General features: G+C 42.5%; 1 protein-coding gene and 1 long non-coding RNA gene across 2 annotated transcripts in view; one reads left to right on the plus strand and one right to left on the minus strand.

The window, feature by feature from the left end:
• Positions 1-18,392, minus strand: part of cdh23 (cadherin-related 23) — a 225,637-nt gene that overhangs the window by 168,698 nt on the left and 38,547 nt on the right. Inside the window, exons 4-6 of the mRNA XM_079686560.1 lie at positions 3,863-4,005; positions 3,563-3,610; positions 3,080-3,172 (exon numbers count right to left, since the gene is read on the minus strand). Coding sequence (XP_079542686.1) covers positions 3,080-3,172; positions 3,563-3,610; positions 3,863-4,005 — 284 coding nt within the window. The remainder of the gene's footprint in view (positions 1-3,079; positions 3,173-3,562; positions 3,611-3,862; positions 4,006-18,392) is intronic.
• LOC307042650 lies at positions 5,737-7,170 on the plus strand. Its single transcript, XR_013809211.1, has 3 exons — positions 5,737-5,856; positions 5,997-6,049; positions 6,751-7,170. It is a non-coding gene; the product is annotated as an uncharacterized lncRNA (long non-coding RNA).

Raw genomic sequence — 18,392 nt, forward strand, 5'->3', positions numbered from 1 at the left:
AGAAAAACACATGGCATTTAAATTGTGAAAAGCTATTAGTTGAGGAAAAAACGAAACATATACCCTGCTAAGACCATGAGAAAACAAGTTTTGATAACATTTATGGACTATGACTAAATACATGCAAACTGAATGTGTATAATCCCAATACGGCTCAGGGAAAGTGTGTTGGGTGTATATGTATTCGTGCAAGACATTTAAGGCAAAATAAATGGCAGAAAAAGAGAAGAAAAGGAATACAAGCGACGAAAAGAACAAGAGAAAACTGAGATTGTGGTCGCACACGGGCCAAACTTAGATATTGTAATTGCTGGCATTTCATATTATCATGGTGGCACTGACAGAGAGCGGCTCCCAGTGGGGGGGTGTGAGGGTCAGACAAGTGGGGGGAGGTATGTTTGTGAGAGTTTTTGGGGAGTTATGCAGCCACAGAAGGTCCCACAGATGCTCAGAGCAAGACTCCATTGACTCCAAACCAAAAACATTTTAAACGTTTTGACATAGAAGACTACCTGTCGCGCGAAGGGAATGTGAAAAACACTTCTCACTATAGGCTCTCTCCATCATCTCATGCAATAATGGATTTGGGTTGTGGCCCATCTGCTGTTGTATCTAAACATTATTTGGGGTGATAGTCTACGCTCCTTGAATGCAGTGTCTCTGCTGCTGGCTGCCTGAGTGTGGATGCTGTAAATCTGGCCAGCTCATTAGCGCTGACAGAGGGAATGCTAGCAGCCCACCTGCTCCCCTTCACCCTCTTTATGGCTCTACAAATTAAAACGACATTTACACACACTCTCCTCCCGCTCTCCCTACTGCGCCGCTCACCTTGCCACTCACTTTGCTTCATCTGCTCACTGCTGAGCTGCGTCAGGCCGTCCTTGATATATCTCCTCCCGTAAAGGCTCTTCTTTTTCAACAGCCCTAAAGCCCTTTGAGTTGTTTCTGTCAATCTGTTTGTTTAATTTCATCATTTGAAAGCTTTCTGTCGTCAATCCTCTTATACTTTAACTACTCTGCCATCCTTCACCACCATCATCCGTTCCTATCTTTTTCTCTGTGTGCTAAAGTTCATCAGCACTATATAGTGGTGCTGATTGTACTCTAACCTCCAGTAACTCTGGCATGTCCAGTGAGTGACAGCGTGATGGAGTGATGCCGCAGCATGTTTGCTTTGCCTGCTAGAGGTCAGTTAGGATCACAGCGGTAATGAGGCCATACAAATGCAGGGGACAAAAGCTGTGGGGGAACAGGACCAGGTGGAGTATGAGGTAGAGGAAGGAGAAACAAGGTAGGATGAGGAAGAAGACTCCTAAAATAACATTGTTCTTAAAACATTGCATAAACATTGTTCCCTAAAGGAAGATCTCTCTGTGTACGAGGTTGGGCTTTGTTGCTGCATTGTTATTGCAACACACAGACATACAAATATAAATTAATTTGATGTGTCTCATTTATCAAGAAAGGCACACTGACAACTAAGTTGATTGAGATTTGTGATAAAACACATTCCACCTGCATTAGTCTCACTCTGTGCTCACACACACAAGGTTGGCATATTTTATTTTGACTGTTACTGTCTTATTGTTACAGGCTTCAGCTATTTTCAGTGGAGACAAATGTGGGTAAATTAGACTCACGGCTGTGTCTCATATTTGAAAGAGTCTGAATTGTATTACCACAACCCATTGCCTAAAATAAAAAGAGTACTGGACTGAGATGAACAGCAACTCATTGAGTGATGCAATTAGTGACGACAGAGGGCCGAACACAGCTCTCTTCGATGGCTAACTTGAAGCCTATTGTTTCCAGAGCTTGGAAAGTCTGCATGTGGACTGTTAGAGTCCCACACAACTGAGCAGTGCATGGAATTGCCTGAGAGAGCCTTCAGTGCATGGTGGGTGGTCTAAACAGCCCCTTCTTAACAGCCTTTCTTTCTCCCATTTATTTGCCTGACTTTATGGATTGGAAAAGAGAAAAAGCCTGTGGCTTTGAAGATTTGGTGAAGACTCAGAAAGGGGTATATGCTCAATATAAACACAACAAGAAATGTGGATGTGTGTGTTTGTGTGTGTTTCTGTGCGTGGATTCCAGCCCCTGTTTGAAGTCCTCCACTCCACTCTGGCAATTACTTCCATCAAGGATTAGATGAGGGAGAGGGCAAAGAGGAGAGAGAAAGATGGAGAGGAGTGAGAGCTGAGAAGAGAGGCAGCAGATTCAGAGAGAGGACAGAGAAGCAGGAGGAGAAACGCAGAGGAGAAAAGAGATTGAGGTCTGCACTGCAGAGAGTGTTTGTCTTTGCTATAAAAGGAGGCAGTGAACACTCTCTAAACATGAGCTATAAGACAACTCAAATACTGCGAAGATCACAGGTCCAGAAAACGCTGCTATTTCAGGGCTCCACAAAGCACTATGCATTTTCCGTGATCACCATGAGTTGTGGACGTTTATAATCCGTTTAAGACATGTTTTCTATCTCCAAGTAAACCATTGTCAGTCAAAGCACATAAGATAAACTAACCATCCAAATAACTTATAAACAAGAGATATGTGTAGAGTCCTACACATACACATGATACATTTTCTGTTCAGTTTTATGCAAGAAGAGTTGCATCTCGACCTCTAATCAACACATTTTTGCAACACAAAGGGCTGTACCAGAGGTTTTTTTAATTAGGCTGTTGATGTCTGTTAACAAAAGTGTGTGTGTGTGTGTGTGTGTGTGTGTGTGTGTGTGTGTGTGTGTGTGTGTGTGTGTGTGTGTGTGTGTGTGTGTGTGTGTGTGTGTGTGTGTGTGTGTGTGTGTGTGTGTGTGTGTGTGTGTGTGTGCGTGCGTGCGTGCGTGCGTGCGTGCGTGTGTGTGTGTGTGTGTGTGTGTGTGTGTGTGTGTGTGTGAAAGAAGGAAATAAAGTTACAGTATTTGTTCTTCTACGTGCAGAAATACTGGGTATATAATAAGAATATTATTGAGTCAAATATATATTGAATTCAAAAAAGCTGTGTCGCATTGAATTGTTGACGATTTGGTACAGCATTACCTTGGACACCTTAAGTTAACATAACTTTCTGTCAGCCTTACCTCTGGGATGTGGACGGTGTACGGCTGCCCATGGAAGACTGGTGCGTTATCGTTCACGTCTCCAATCTGGATGTTTACTGTGTCTTTGACGACCTGAGGGAGGAAACATGTCGGTTAAACAGTTTCCAAATGTTCCTCTATAGGTGAGGATGACAGCAGTCACTGAAAATGTGCATGAAAGCCATGCCAAGCCAAGAATCAGAGTAAAAGAAAACAGGAAAAGTGTGTGATAGGTTACCCGCGGGGGAGAGTAGGTTGAACGTCAGTATGTTTCAGTAAGTAAACTGTGTTGCGTTAGACAGGTGTCACAGTGATTACATGTGAGAAAGAGAGAAATATGTGTGTGAATGAAAGCAAGTGCCTGAAAGGAAAGGCGCGTTGAGAGAGACGGTCTCTCTGTGACATTGGGTCAGGCTATTCGCAGGTGTCAGGGTGTGACGGGAGGTGTCATAACTGTGATCACAGAGCAAAACTGTCTCTTACCTCCTGAATGTCACTCACGGAGAATTCGACCTGCATCTCTGACTTGCTCTAGTGGAGACAGAGACAGACATCCGCATAAACGTTGCATGGACATGTAGTGCAAGAAAGCAGCACAGAAAAGAAGAAAAATACTTATTTCTGAACTCAAAACCCTTTCTTTTCCATCCATGCTCAGGAGTATTGCACTTTGCACTGCTCTTTCATCATTTGATCATTTACCTTCCATCTCCTTTTTCCCAAAATTGTCCTTTTTTGTGAATAATGCTTTGGTCATTTGTGAGTGTGCTTTGGTGGTCTTACCTCTCGGTCGAGCTGCTGTCGAAGCCAGACCACACCAGTCACACTGTTCACAGAGAAATATCGCATGGCCTCTTCTCCTGAAACACCGTACACAAGAGGTTCCCCCTCCGGATCCGAGGCCTTCAGCTGGGTCACCGAGGAACCTGCAGGACAGAGTCAGAGGTCACACTTGGTCAAAGGCCAGAGTGTGAACACGTGGTTTTCAAATGATGATGTGAACTTGTATTCACTAAAGAGCGAATCTGCAAAAACATTTATATTCAGGTGTTCCCATTGACTACCGATACTTTTACTGAGCCACATTAACGGCTGTTACATGTCAATGATGCATTTGTATTGAATGAAACATTATTGTTAGGTGTCTTTAGGCTTTTCACATTTATGTGTCTGAAAATGACCCACTATATGTACACTAAGAAAACAAGCAAGGGTAAAGCAAGCTAAGGATACATTGCACACACACATAGCACATAAAAAGACACGCCTGTGCAAGTGTAGTGGAGAAAAGGGTTTTTAATTGGAGCTGCAGTGGTTCTCCAGCTTCATTCGTCTCAGCAACAAGAGTTCAGACAGGCCCGCTAATCAAACCTGGAGGTGGAGCGCCATTAGGCTGGCTAACCCTCCATGCTGTACGGATGTGTCAAGAAGGGCAAGGCTGATAATAGGAGGGGCATGGAGGACAGCATGGAGACCCCCGACCCAGAAGGACAAGCCTCATTACTGCCCAGGGTGAAACTGCTTGGTCAGGGCATCATAATGGGCTGAAGGGGAGGGCGTACTGATATCAGTCACACATAATGGACTCCAGTGGATATGGATATGAATTATATTCTCCTTTGACTCACTGAAAACATACATTTACACAAAATGTACACCTGCTTAAAGCCAGAGCACATTTACAAGAACATCCAAGTAGAGAAATGGAAATGGAGGGTTCAAATGAAATCCGGTTGAATTGTATTACACAGCAGGTCACGCATAGTGAAATGTAGGCCCAATTCCAATCCACACCCTACCCACTCCCCCTCCGTGATGGAGTGAACTCTGTCTGTAGTCACACTTGCAGCTTAATGAAGCTCCCTCCTTTCAGATGGAGGGTGTAAATACAGCGGCAAGCTTTGGGACCAACTCCCCTCTCTCCGGCAGAAACAGGAAATCCCAAAACTTTTCGTAACAACGGTTTCAAATCAGCATCTCTTGGAGTAAAGATAACAATAATTAAACTCCAAAAATCTATCATGGCATTTCTTTTTTGTCAACATGTTCTTGTTATAAGATCTGATTTTTATACACTGCTTAATTATTGCAACAGTCCCTGTAAATACACAACACTTTTACAGTTTTCTAGACTAAACATGAGTAAATTATCCTAAGTAAAGGTAACCATGAAGTTGTTAACATCTGTATGTCAATATTAACCTGTTAAGCCCTGAGCCTGTTTTTCAGGTCTCAGGCTCGAAAATTACATTCCAAGAACAAATGACTAAAGCTTCACTTCTAAAAAGGGGCAAATTAATAATCTTTTTTCTCAAAGCAATAATACACATGTGAGTTGGATGTAGAAGAGTCAGAATCAATATATATGTTTTTATTTTAAATTAAATTAAGATTGAACACAGTAAAAAATGTAAATGATAGTTTCCGTCCAAAAAAAAACATTACTTATAGTGAAAACCACCCTTGAATGATGGGATAGTAGACTAAAAGCTTTAGGAATCCAAACTATAATATTGTGGCGGCGGGGTGTGGTTAGGGCGCCGGCTGCTGGAGTGAAGGGAGTGGCTCGGCCGGAGGCCAGACAGCTGACCGGAATCAGGTAATCAGTCACTGAATAAAAGCATGTGGTAACCTGGTTACGGGCTGTCTTGCAGTAGGCGGGATCCTGGAAGGTCGCCAAAGGACCTGTGAAGGATCCCACACGGGCAACGGTTCAGCAGCGCTTATATGCGTTTTAATGCCATTGAACACAACTTTTTATCAGAACAACAGCAAAGGTAAGACATACTGTATTTGCCGTTTTGGCCCAGTGAAGTGAAGTTGTGTGTTGTCTTTGCCAGCAGTTGTTTTGATCGCTCAGTGATGATACTTATACCATTGGAATCTGTGGAATCTCAGCTTTCTGATATTTTTTCAGATTTTCAGATATCTTGTTCGTGCAGATACGATGAAGTATAAAAAATCGCTAATGTGAGTTAGCACACTTTCACTTAGTGCTAATTCAGAGGCTTGGTTGTGTTTTGTTTCGGTAAAAATGGTTCATATCGTCAGCTGAGTTTCTTCCCGTTAACTGGGTATGACACATTAATAGGTTAAATGTTAAGAAGCCCTGAAACACAGTTTAGTGAATATTGTTGTGACACCCCCACTTGCCCCAACACCAACATAACTCTGTGCGATTGCCCTGTAATGCCATGTGTAATGCTCACTTCACACAATGCATGCTGGGAAATGCTTCAGCTATACTTTTTGAACCTAGTAGAAAAATATGACCGCATCAATAGTTAATACACAGATCATACACATATGCAATAGGGGCAAAAACACACAGACACTTATCTCCCTACAGTTACTTGGTCGGACAATAGAGGTGAAGCCAAAGTAAATCAAGCCTGTCACATGCGCACCAAAACGCTTAACAAAACGACCAATTAGGCTTCACAATCACGCACCCCTCTCGTTTTATTAATACACCCCATTTTCTTATGAAAGGGAGGCAAAAATGACTAATTAATATAACGATTTATGAACTCCTCTCATTGCGTCTAATGAGATTTATGCAAATTCAGCTGCTTTCAATATGAGTTATAATTTGGTTGAAGACAGTGCAAATTGAGCATTTTACCTCATAGTCATCAATAATAACTGATTTTTTTTCCTCCCCCTTCCAGCCCTCTCAACTGTGGAGGAATTGTCTGCTCCATGTGGGGAGACTCACACTCGAGCGAAAGATGACAAATGGATGATAACAAAATCATTTGAAACTAAGACTATGTATGAGAGTCACAGTCTTGTGGAAGATTAACCCTAACTCTGGAAAAAAGAGAGAGACCAAGCCATTAAGCATCTGGGTCATATTCTCTAGAATAGAGAGAATAGCTGAACTGGAGGCTAAAATAAGTCCACATCTGCTGAATCAGCGTGCAGTTGTATATTAGCCTGTAAAATAATGATTTGGTTCTGCACTCAATGTATCTATTACATTTATTTCCAGGATTGTGTTTCATTGTATTCAAAACATTTTAAGCTTTAACAAACTAACTACGCATTTTAGGTAAATCTGTTCAACTTGTTATTTAACGCAAATATCTAATCAGTCAATCACGTGGCACCAACTTTTAGGCATGTAGAAGGCATTTAAGTATGTTAAAGGGGACCTATCATGCTATATTTGAATAATATATTGTAGGGCCATACATATATAATATATATATACATATACATATATATACACATATAAGGTATATTTATAAGTTTTATTTTTCAAAATACCAAACAGATCATGCATTTTAGCCATGCCTCATTTTGCCTCACTCCAGCTCTGTCTTTGCATGAGCTGGAGCTGACCCCACCCCCCCCCCCCCCCCCCCCCCCCCCTGCAAAGGAGGGGGCGAGGCACAAGCGTCATGTTACTAGAGAGGGTTGTATTTTCTGACACTTGGTGAGTTCTCTGGAACACCGGGGACACATATTCATGTATAAAAGACGTACAAAAGTGCATTTTGCATGATAGGTTACATGGGCAGGGAAAGGGGGGCTTAAGGTGCTATAATCTATATATACAATGTTACTTTCTGCAAAAACTGTACAGCCAATCCCCTTCAAGTCATTCTATTGTTCCACCACAGGTGCTTAGTGGCCAAAGAAAGCGAAAGCAGGGGGAAACATTGTGTAAGGCCTGTATATTTTCACATCCAACTCAATAGATTAAGTGTTGGGGATTGTTGGAACAGGGGAAAAAACAACCAAGAATGGTTTGTCGGGTTTAATGAATTGCATTTTACAAATGTGCAGCCGATCTAACAAATCTTCCAGCAGAAACTACGGGGATTCGGGGACCGATGCCACCATGCCACACACAGAGACACTCATCTATTGCAGTGCTGACCCAGAGTCTCTAGAGGCCATCATGTATAATGGGACATTGCATAGTTTAAGGTAAAAAGAAACAGTAAGAAAAGCAAAATGCATGAGATCAGGTAAAGAAAATAACTCATGTTGTCCTGAAGAAGTTGTCTGAGATATGGAAGAACTTTAACATGAGTAACATTAACTAACATATCATTTAACATTTAGCATTAATCTTGGGTTAAGGCAGTGGTTCTCAAAAATTTTCTGTCAGGCCCCCCCTTTGGAGAAAGAAAAAAGTTGGGCCCCAAACAACACAAATAGTCAGGCTCAGTGGCGGCGCCATAGATTTATTTTGGGAGTGCTGTGGGGTAGCTTGACGTTTCATAGAGGGTGCTCAAACATTTAGGGTTTCCCATTAATGTTCTGGTCGCTACAGTGGAATTTTCTACTGCAACAATCCCCACGCATATACACAGTGTGACAGTTACAATGAAGGCTCGATAATCAGCTCACGGCATATAGGTGTGAGCAGGGGTAAAGTGCTATTTTTATTGGTGGTGTGTGGACCTCACATAGGGGGGTCCGGGGGCAAGCTCTTCCGGAAAGATTTCTTTTTAAATATTGAAGTTAAATGCATCAATCTGTTGCACTTTGAGAGCAAAATGTAGAGATCTATGGATATATCTCTCAACACCCATTTGAAACAGAACTGTAAACAGATTTACTTTTTCTTTATGGATATTTTACAAGTCGCCCTTTTAAACGTTATTCTTGTTTTACTGTCATATGGTATTTCATACCTGTTTTTCATTTATTCTATTATTTTTTTATAACTATAATGATCATATAAACGTGAGTCTCGGAAATAATTGTTTACATTAATGGTGACCGAAACGTTTGAGACCCACTGAGATAACACTGAGAGAGTCCTTTAGCTCACTGAGGCTCTCAGTCTGACAGGAGAGGACTCTCCTCCACTTTGTTGTTGAAAAAGCTCCTTATATCCGTTAGCGTAGCTCGCTAGCACCAGAACCTAACAACAATGATCTCCGGTACCGGTGCGCTCTCTCTCGCACATAAAATGGCTCGTTCCACACACACACACACAGAGCCGAGCTTTAATGAAACACAGAGACCCAGACGTAATAGTACTGCATCATATTATTTTCGAATAAATAATTTTTCAATTTATGATCTTTTTTTTTTAATAACCATTTTTCCTCCTGGTCTCTCGCATGCCTGGCATGCCTCTGAGCCCCCCAGGGGGGGCGCGCCCCTCACTTTTAGAACCACTGGGTTAAGGGTTCACAAATATTTCTCACATGTACTGTAAAAACTATGGAAAGTGTGTGTGCGTGTGTTTAGTCTAGATATCCTTCTAGTGCTTATCTGTAATACTGTGGCACCAAGCCCTTTCCTTGACAAATGATGCTATTTAGCAGCAAGTGATGCCAGTATTAAAGTTATGAATGATACAGTGCAAATTAACATTGCCCCTCCCCTCTACTCTGCAACACTGCACCCATGACAAGAGCGATGGGCTGGAAGAGCCATTTCTCAGCCTCACCTTTCTCTCTCCTATTGTCCCCCTCAACCTCTTACTTTTTCCGCAAACTCTAATACTGAATCCTCTATTTTTCCTTCTGCGTTGAGACAGTAAGGTCAAACCAGAACAAATTAAAAAATAACGACCAATGCAGAGATTAGAAAAAAATGAAAGAAAGCATTCAAGACACTTCCGTGATAAATAGGGTACAATGATGCACGCAAAGTTCAATTAAGCCTCTTAAAACCCAAGACTTAAATTGTGCCGATTTCTTTTTCTAAATGAATTGAATGCATGAGAAACAATGTTCGATTACATTGCAGAAATTATAGAGCTCATATAGATGCGATGGATTAGATCTAGAATATTTAACTGGAGAGGTCAATGAAGAATTAATATTTGTTTTGAAGCTACTTCATTATAAATTAAGAGAATGGCTGGAGAGAAAATAATTTGGGAGCCCAAAGTGCGATACACAAGACTAGGAAGCAACAGAAGAAAGTAACAAACGCACTCAAATTACAAAGTGAGAGGACGTCTTCTGCCGTAGGACAAAACATCGTTGCATCACTTTGACAGGGCTGAAAAACCCACTGCCATAAAACATAGAAATGATAAAGCCTGAAGAGGCAGGACACTGAAAGTGAAGGGGAGGAGATGGAGAAAAGTAGGAAGACTTGTTAGCCTATACACAGCTGCTGCATGTTGTACTCAGCCCAACCTTTTAGGGCGGGCAATGGGGACGATGGGGGCGCTAAATCAGCTGCTGGAGGACATCAATCCCCGCTGGATCGATAGGAGTCGCGCGTGTTGGACAGGGACGAGGCCCTGCCTTCGGGCCTCAGGCTGGACAAGGAAAGAGGCTGGAGGCCAAAGTCCTGTTTATTATGGTGGTGACATCTCTGGACCTCTCGTTCATCTCAGCGCTGATTCAGTGGGACAGCCACTGTCAAGACTGCAATTTCACGCATGTTGTGAATTATAGCTTGTAATTTTATGGTGCACAGAGGCTCAATGGGTATATGGGCCATGTGCCATCTACCGAAAGGCACAACAAATAAGAAAAGATGAAGCTGGAGACAAAGCAGAAAGATGAGTGACGGTGGAGGACAGGGCAGAGGGAATCTTGATCTTTACCTGCTTTGTATAAATACTTGATGAAGTGTCTTGAGGCATGGCCAGTGAGCCTCAGGGTTACAGTCATCCAATCATGAGGCTGATGAGTCAGTATGATGCCACTCATGTTACCCCACTGTCTATTCACTGACAAAGAGAACCTTCAAACACATCAGCAACACCGAGCTGAAGCCATGCAGCCACGCATCAATCACTTGCGTCAAAAATTCAGACAGGCAAACACTGACTTCATCTAACTGGCAGCGTGAGCTCATTCAGTACACTGTCTGTATTCTGTTCCCTACTTTATAGTGCAGCATTTTTCACTTTATGGATTACCATGTTAAGAGGAATTGAAAAGTACTCTCCGTGGACAGAAACTGTAATGGAAAGCCCTCGCACCTGTCACACACATTTGAGAGATATGATCATGAGAGCGTGACTCTGAGATACACTGTTGTATACTTTTCAGCATCAGATCAGGTGTGGGATAACAGGGAGAGGGCTACAGGGGGGGCACTTATAACAGCATACTGCTAATTGACTGTGCACCATTATGACAAAATGGGTCTGTTTCTTGTGCGGCACTATTGCAGAAAGTGAGTATGAGTCTCTTTAAAGTCCGGCACTCCAATATCTCTATGGTCATGAACTGGGAGGGAATATAGCCCGCTCATGCAGTAATACCACTTTTAATAATCACTACTTTACGGACATTTTATTCAAATTCATATTATCTGCGGTCTTCCAGTGACAATTTTGTAAAATCATTCAAAATGATCGCCTTAAAATGTACTATATCATTTGACTTTATTTGTTTTAATAAGTCAGAATTTAGTTGGCTGAAAGGGTGTAACACAGATTTGGGTTGTGATTTATACTATGCTTTACAAACAGTCAAACCGGGTGGACAAAAGTTACACATTTGACAGCAGACAACACAAATGTTAAGAAACAAGATGGGTGTGAACTTAGCAATGCCGTTAATGACTGAATTGTCTAACTATACGCTGCTTATTTGTTGTTATGATATGTTAGAATAGCACTTTTATACCAAAAGCCTCTGCATTCACACCACTGTATGCCACCCCCCCACCATGTGTTAGTCAATCTGGCTCATATGAAGCACTTTCAGGGTAATTTACGAGTCAGATTCCGTCAGGGGATTTAAGTCACTTGAAACAGTGTTTGTTAAAAGGATGAGACTGAAACGTCTCATCCTTTTAAGAAACCTCTAGGGGGCACATGCATTATCTTGCACCCTCACCTCCAGTCAAACGGTAAATTAAACTACCTTCTCTGTCTTCAGAAATAAGATGGAGGAGTAGAAATTAACTCATCACCGCTTTCCCTGCCAGCGGTGCCGTGTGCAGCATTAATGTCTAGAGATTGAGGCTGCTTCTGGGAAGCCAGTTGGTTGTGGTAATAAACTGTGGCCAGAAACTGAGTGCTTGGACCTCTATTTCCATACAAAGAGAGGTGTATTTGTTCAGGGGGCATCTTAAATAGCGGAAGAGAGGATGCATTCAGACTACGTTTATTTCCCTGTAGGATGGAGACAGCCATGGAGAGCAACAGTAAAGTGTTTCCCCCAGGGAGGTCAATTAGACAGCTAGCAATAAAAAATGATGGAAAGAAAGCAAAAGCTCACGGATTATGTTTGCATGCCTTTGTGCCATGAATAAACAAATGCAACACAAACTGCGGTGGATTTTTACAATTCACTTATCAAAGAAAGGGTGTGAATTACAACTGTTGCCCTTGAAAAATAGGTTATATTTGTAAATATAAAGGGCTCATTTATTTCACATAATTCCTTTAATAGCTACTTTGAAACAAGAAATTTACCAAATTCGATTTTAATTTCCTCTCATTTACCCTTTCTATATTTCACTGGCCTCCTCTTTGGTGTGTGTGTGTGTGTGTGTGTGTGTGTGTGTGTGTGTGTGTGTGTGTGTGTGTGTGTGTGTGTGTGTGTGTGTGTGTGTGTGTGTGTGTGTGTGTGTGTGTGTGTGTGTGTGTGTGTGTGTGTGTGTGTGTGTGTGTGTGTGTGTGTGTGTGTGTGTGTGTCATTAATAACGGTGATGGGAAAGAGAACCGAAGACAAATAGTGCCTGGAGTCTGGCTTTAAGTGACTCCTGTGTTTCAACAACACACACCACAAGAGTCCTTGGGAGGCCATGTATTAATCCAACAGATTTATGACTAAATCTGTCACGGATGGGAGGATAACCCTCTGCCTTTACTTCAGCAATTCCTGAGAGAAATACACACCTCCCAGAAACACATCCTAAATTTGTGTGTGCGTATAGAGCGTTAAAATGAACAGACTGTAAACCCAACAAAGACCAGCCACACATTTGTAAGTTTAAACAATGTGATACATGAAGGCAAAAACAGGCACACACTTGGATGTAATGTGGCATAGATTTTAATTTATGAAGAAAAGCAAGTAACTTGTTTGTGAGCTCACTGAGCTCACTTACTTGTGCATGGCTGTCTTCAATAGAAACGACCCTACGGCTCATGGTTATATTTACAAAGCCATAAGGAACGAGATGTTGTAAACAAAACCTTTTTAAAGAAAAATAAAAGACCTCACTGTGCTTTTAGCTTGTGAAGAAATATACAAAATCTAAGACTTCCGGGGCAGCAGTAGCTCAGTCTGTAGGGACTTGGCTTGGGAACAGAAGGGTTGCTGGTTCAAGTCCCGATCGGACCAAATACAGAGTGTGGACTGTTAACTTACAGCTACTGGCTTGTCATTGAGCAAGTCACCGAATACCAAACTGCTCCCTGGCGCCACTTCGTTCTGACACCCCTGATCTGAAGCGTGTGTTCATGTGTGCGTTTTGACCAATGGGTGTAATGTAACAGATTTTCGGGGGTTACAACATTTAAGTCCATCTTAATTTGTTCTCCTAGGAAGGAGGAGACACTCAACGTTTCCTATCAGACGTCACAATTATGAATTGGTCAGAAACTACCGTTGAATAACTTAGAAAAAAGTATAGTTTAATGGGAAAGTATGAAAGTGAGTATAGAAGGAGAACATTTTTCCCAATAAATGTTAGTCTTGCAGCACTGACAACATGGTACATTTGGATTCACTCTGCTGTCCACACATATGGATCATTCTTTTGCAGCATATACTATGAGCACAGTTTAGGACAGTCCAAAGGGAACTGAGGAGGAAGATGTGTATGATTGCATGTGTGGCCTAGGAATAGCTTTCTAATACAGCCAAATGGTGAAATGATGAGAACACTTACTGACAAGGCTGTGACTAACCAATCACATTGCGAAAGTCAGAGGACAGTGAGGGACATTAGTGGACAGTCATCCTACGCATTGGTGAGGAGAAGACCTGTCACTGCACATTCATACGCAGCCGCGCTCACTCTCCGATCACACAGGAATGCTCTTTGCTCTTTGCAAATCTTCGATTCCGTCCTATCACTGCATTGCTGTTCCTCCCGCCCTCTCTCTCTGTGGCGTTTGCCATCCACTCGTCACGCTCCGTCCTGCTTGTGGAAGCCAGACAGAGGGACACAGGCAGCGCTGATAGGAGTGGACAGGTGGCTGTGTGCTTCTGAGGCTTCAGGAGTGACGGCTGAGCCTGGCTGGCCTGTCACAAAGGCAAACGCCCGCCGCAAACACGCATGCATCCACCCCAAACCACACCAATCCTGCCAACATGCCAAAACGTCCGTCAAGGCTGGCACTTTGAAATGCCTGCCCAATTCTTTCCTTCTCTTTCTGTCTTGCTCTTTTCAACGTATTTCGCTGCCTACCTCCATTTTTAATCCCATTGTTATTCTGTTATTTGCCTCTCTGGTTCACCCTCCCTACACCCCCTCTCTCCAGCACTGGCCCTGCGCTGACCTCACAGGGCTGACTATTACCTGAGTGTAAGCTAAATCATGGTCGGGTAATGGAACATGCCACCTTCATTGTGAGGCAACACACACAAACCCACACACACACTTAAGCGGAAACAGAAGCCTCTCTCTTTTGGCCTTTCCCCCTTTTCTCTCCAGTTTACATGTTTATCGCTTGGCCCGAGTGTTTCTGAAATAAAGGGCTGATGTTGTTTCTGTCGGCCCTGCGGATGGAGATGGGGATGTTGGGGAATGGCAGGCGCTGAGGTCAAGAATGAGGCTGTGGCAACTCAGAGATGACCTCCAGCCCTGGCTGTCGTTGTAAGGGAGAGATGAAAATATTGCCTCAGAAAAACAAAGGCTCCTTCTCTTGACAAACATAGCTGTAACAAACATGTGAATTGGAGAATCAGCAGTGGTGTCCCTGTTTTGGACAAGAAAGACATTTTAACTGTCAGCTGTAACTCTCACCAACTTTGGTACATTTTACTCAGACCAACTACAAGTGGGGTTACATCAAACTCAGTAAAAACTCCCACAAAGCTCTCAAAATATGTTCTTTGAAAATTCATAAAACACTGCTTATAAATTAAAAAGGCTGTATGTACGACATACTTCATTTCTAGTGATAATACTACAGCTACCAATCAGACCATATTTATCACCCTCACTGAACACAAGACAGCAGATTCAAAGGTTCAATTTAATAGCCAAGGATTATAGCTACTGGGCAATTTCATTGCTTGTACATTTTTATTACATCAATAAAACTATGAGCCGACTAGTCAGTTCAATAAAACAGGAATAAGAGAAAGAAGAAATAAACATTTTGCATTTGAAGAACAGTGAACTATGGATGCAAAAGAAGAACAAAACATGGAAATAATAAATGTGTCTGCTAGAGTAAGTGAAACCTCTTATTGTCTCTCTCTCTTTTATTATTTTGAAACCTTCTTAGATTCTAGTGTGATGAAAAATTGCTTGAAGCCGACTTTCTTTTCTATTTGTATTTGCTGAGATAAAACAGAAATGTTAAAAACAATACAAACATGACAAAGTGTCCAGTGCAGTCCCTATCAAAAAGTGGAGCATGCATTGAGTTTTACAAACACCCTGACCAGCATGAGATGTCTTGTCCAGCCCCAAGTGCTGCCAAGAATTGTCTCCAAGAGATCATGACTTCACATATAGTTATCACTGTTAAAGCAAAACTTGCAAGAGATTTTGAAATGATCCACTCACTTCATGTGATCCAAATGAGGTGATTGTACATCCACATACTGTATACCTGCTTTTATTTTGGTCAGAGCATTTGATTTATGGTTTGCCATGGGGGTGTTAAAAGAAAAAGAGAATTTCATCCAATATTGAAAAAAGCTTCTTAAGCAAATCACCGTCCCTAGCAAGAATAGGCTGTGCTAAATGTGCATTATGCTTACATAGAAAAAAGTTTGTCATTGTTCTTTAGCAGTGCTTTGTTCCCGCGGCAGTATAGTCAGGTGTATTTCTTATCTCTGCTTTTTCGGGAAGTGACAAACACAAACAAAACACTGGCCAGCTTGGATTTATTTGAATTGACAGGAAAAAACCTGTGATGAAGCATGGCAGTTCTCAAGAAGCAGATGCTGCCGCCTTAAACCAGCACACAAACTGCTCATATAACACAACATTGTTGGTACAATCTATTACAATATACTGTGGAAAATTGTTGAAAGGAATGTTGAAATGTTCCTCAAATGACATTCAGAATTTGAATCAAAACTGACTTGCCACCTAAGGTGTGGTGTCTTCAGATCCACTACTAGACAAATATCGCCTCTACTTTTTTATAGATGACTTCATGGTGGCATGCAGGCTTGGCGATCTCCACTGGATGATATCTGTGATAGGGTTTTCTCAGTCCCAGTCCATATTGGGCAACAGTTGTAAAATTGCACTGTGCTCCAGACGCCTTACTAGCATGTCTGATCCTGGTCTGGTGCAGCTCATCTCAGTGTATCTGAGCGACTGGCCAGGCCAGGCCAAGGCCAGCTGGACTTTATCTATATGGGCAGAGTCACTGTTGCATTCCCATCTTCCTCATCGCTCTCTCGCTCTCTTATGTCCATCTGCTGCGAAGCCCCTCTCACCCTCATTTCCCCCTCTGCCAATATCTCTTCCCATCTCTTCATGTGTGCATCACTTCCACAGTTTCTGCCAGCGCCCTTCCAGATCATCCTGCTTCTTTCCTTGCATCCGTCCTTTTCTCACTCACTCCTTTAACCTTTTCCTGCTATAGTCCTGTCGTCTTTTCCACCTTTCTTTCAATTCTCCTGCCCTTACTCTGTCCCTCTTTCAATTCATTATCCCATTTCCTTCCCTTACATTTGCATATACACGTTTCAGATCTCAGGAGTGATCCACTATTTCCAATTGGCAAGATGAATGAGTTGCAGCGGTATAAGGTGAGAAACAGAGGGAAAGAAAGACAGGACAGGCAGGGCAAAAAGCTTGGCTGATAATGTGCTCAAGATGACCAGCAGAGGACTGCAATGCAGACATGCCAGGGTCTGAAGTGTGTGTGAGACAAAAAGAGAGAAAGGGGGACTGAGTTAAAGTGGATGGTGTGTGTGTGTGTGTGTGTGTGTGTGTGTGTGTGTGTGTGTGTGTGTGTGTGTGTGTGTGTGTGTGTGTGTGTGTGTGTGTGTGTGTGTGTGTGTGTGTCCAGATTGTTTGTTACGCCTCTGCCTAAACCTGATGTCCAGCTTCTCCCATTACAGCTTTTTTCATCCCGTAACACGCCACACTTGTTTTATGGATTATAAATGAACTCATTATCTGAAGCGCTCATTAGCTGTGGGTCCTAATTAGCCAAAATTAATATTGTTTCCTGACAAAGACATTGGCACTGGAAAATTGGCAATTGACCTCCTTGGTCAATCTGGAGAGAGGGACATAGTGGCAGGGGGAGCATAAAAAAACAGGAGAGGTGAGTGGAATAGCTGAGCTATTACAGCTGCTCTGGTTGATCAGTTCCTCCCCCCATCTTGTTTGCATTGTCCTGCACAAACTCTCCCTCCACCCACCAAAACGCAGCTCTTTAAGCACACAACATGCTGCATTCTCATCACCATCGCCAGACAGCCATGACAGGTTTGGGTGGGAAATAAGTGGTCCAGGCATTATACAAGCAGCAAGGTGTTTTGCATGATAATTGTGTGAGTGTGTGAGAATGTTATTGCAAGAATCTGTGGAAAATATGTAGCCAGGAAAACATCGTTTCTCATAGGCACAATGTCTGACAGCAGAAAAGCCTTGGATTTGTTATCAAGTGGAGCTTCTCAGTGGAGACAAAATACCACACAGAGAAACAAATAGAAGAGAGAAAGAGACAAACAACAAGAAAGTGTGCGCGGTAGAGAAAAAGAGAGGATGAGAAGACGACCGACAAGATGTCTGCTTAAAAAAAAAGAAGATCTGCGCTTCTAAGAAGGCCTGTTAAATGTCAAACACCTTCTCGGCTGTGAGATAAGAGAGTAGAGTTCAATTATACCGTGCTCTCTCTATCCCACTAGTGTGGGCATAAACACATGTGAATATACACACAACTCACACAGACATATGCCTTCTGGGCCTTTCAGTGTTCCTGGCACATATTTCGATATCAAAAGATAGTAAGTGCAAACTCTAAATTGACAACGAATGTATCCATGCTCAAAAGGCTAGTTATATCTCTCACAGGCTCCGCCCTCTACTGGACTCTATGGGTACTACCTTATCATGCAAGCATTCACCGACTGAGATTTCTATAGACGTAGCCGGCCCCGGGGCGGGCCTACCTGAATGCGTGTGCATCTCACTTCCGTATAAAAAGAGGCCTCGCCTCCTGACCACCATCCTTTACTCTTCAGCGAGCGGAGGTGATAGCCTAGCACTGAGT

This window comes from Notothenia rossii, assembly GCF_949606895.1.
Source record: "Notothenia rossii genome assembly, chromosome: 6".
NCBI lineage: Eukaryota > Metazoa > Chordata > Actinopteri > Perciformes > Nototheniidae > Notothenia > Notothenia rossii.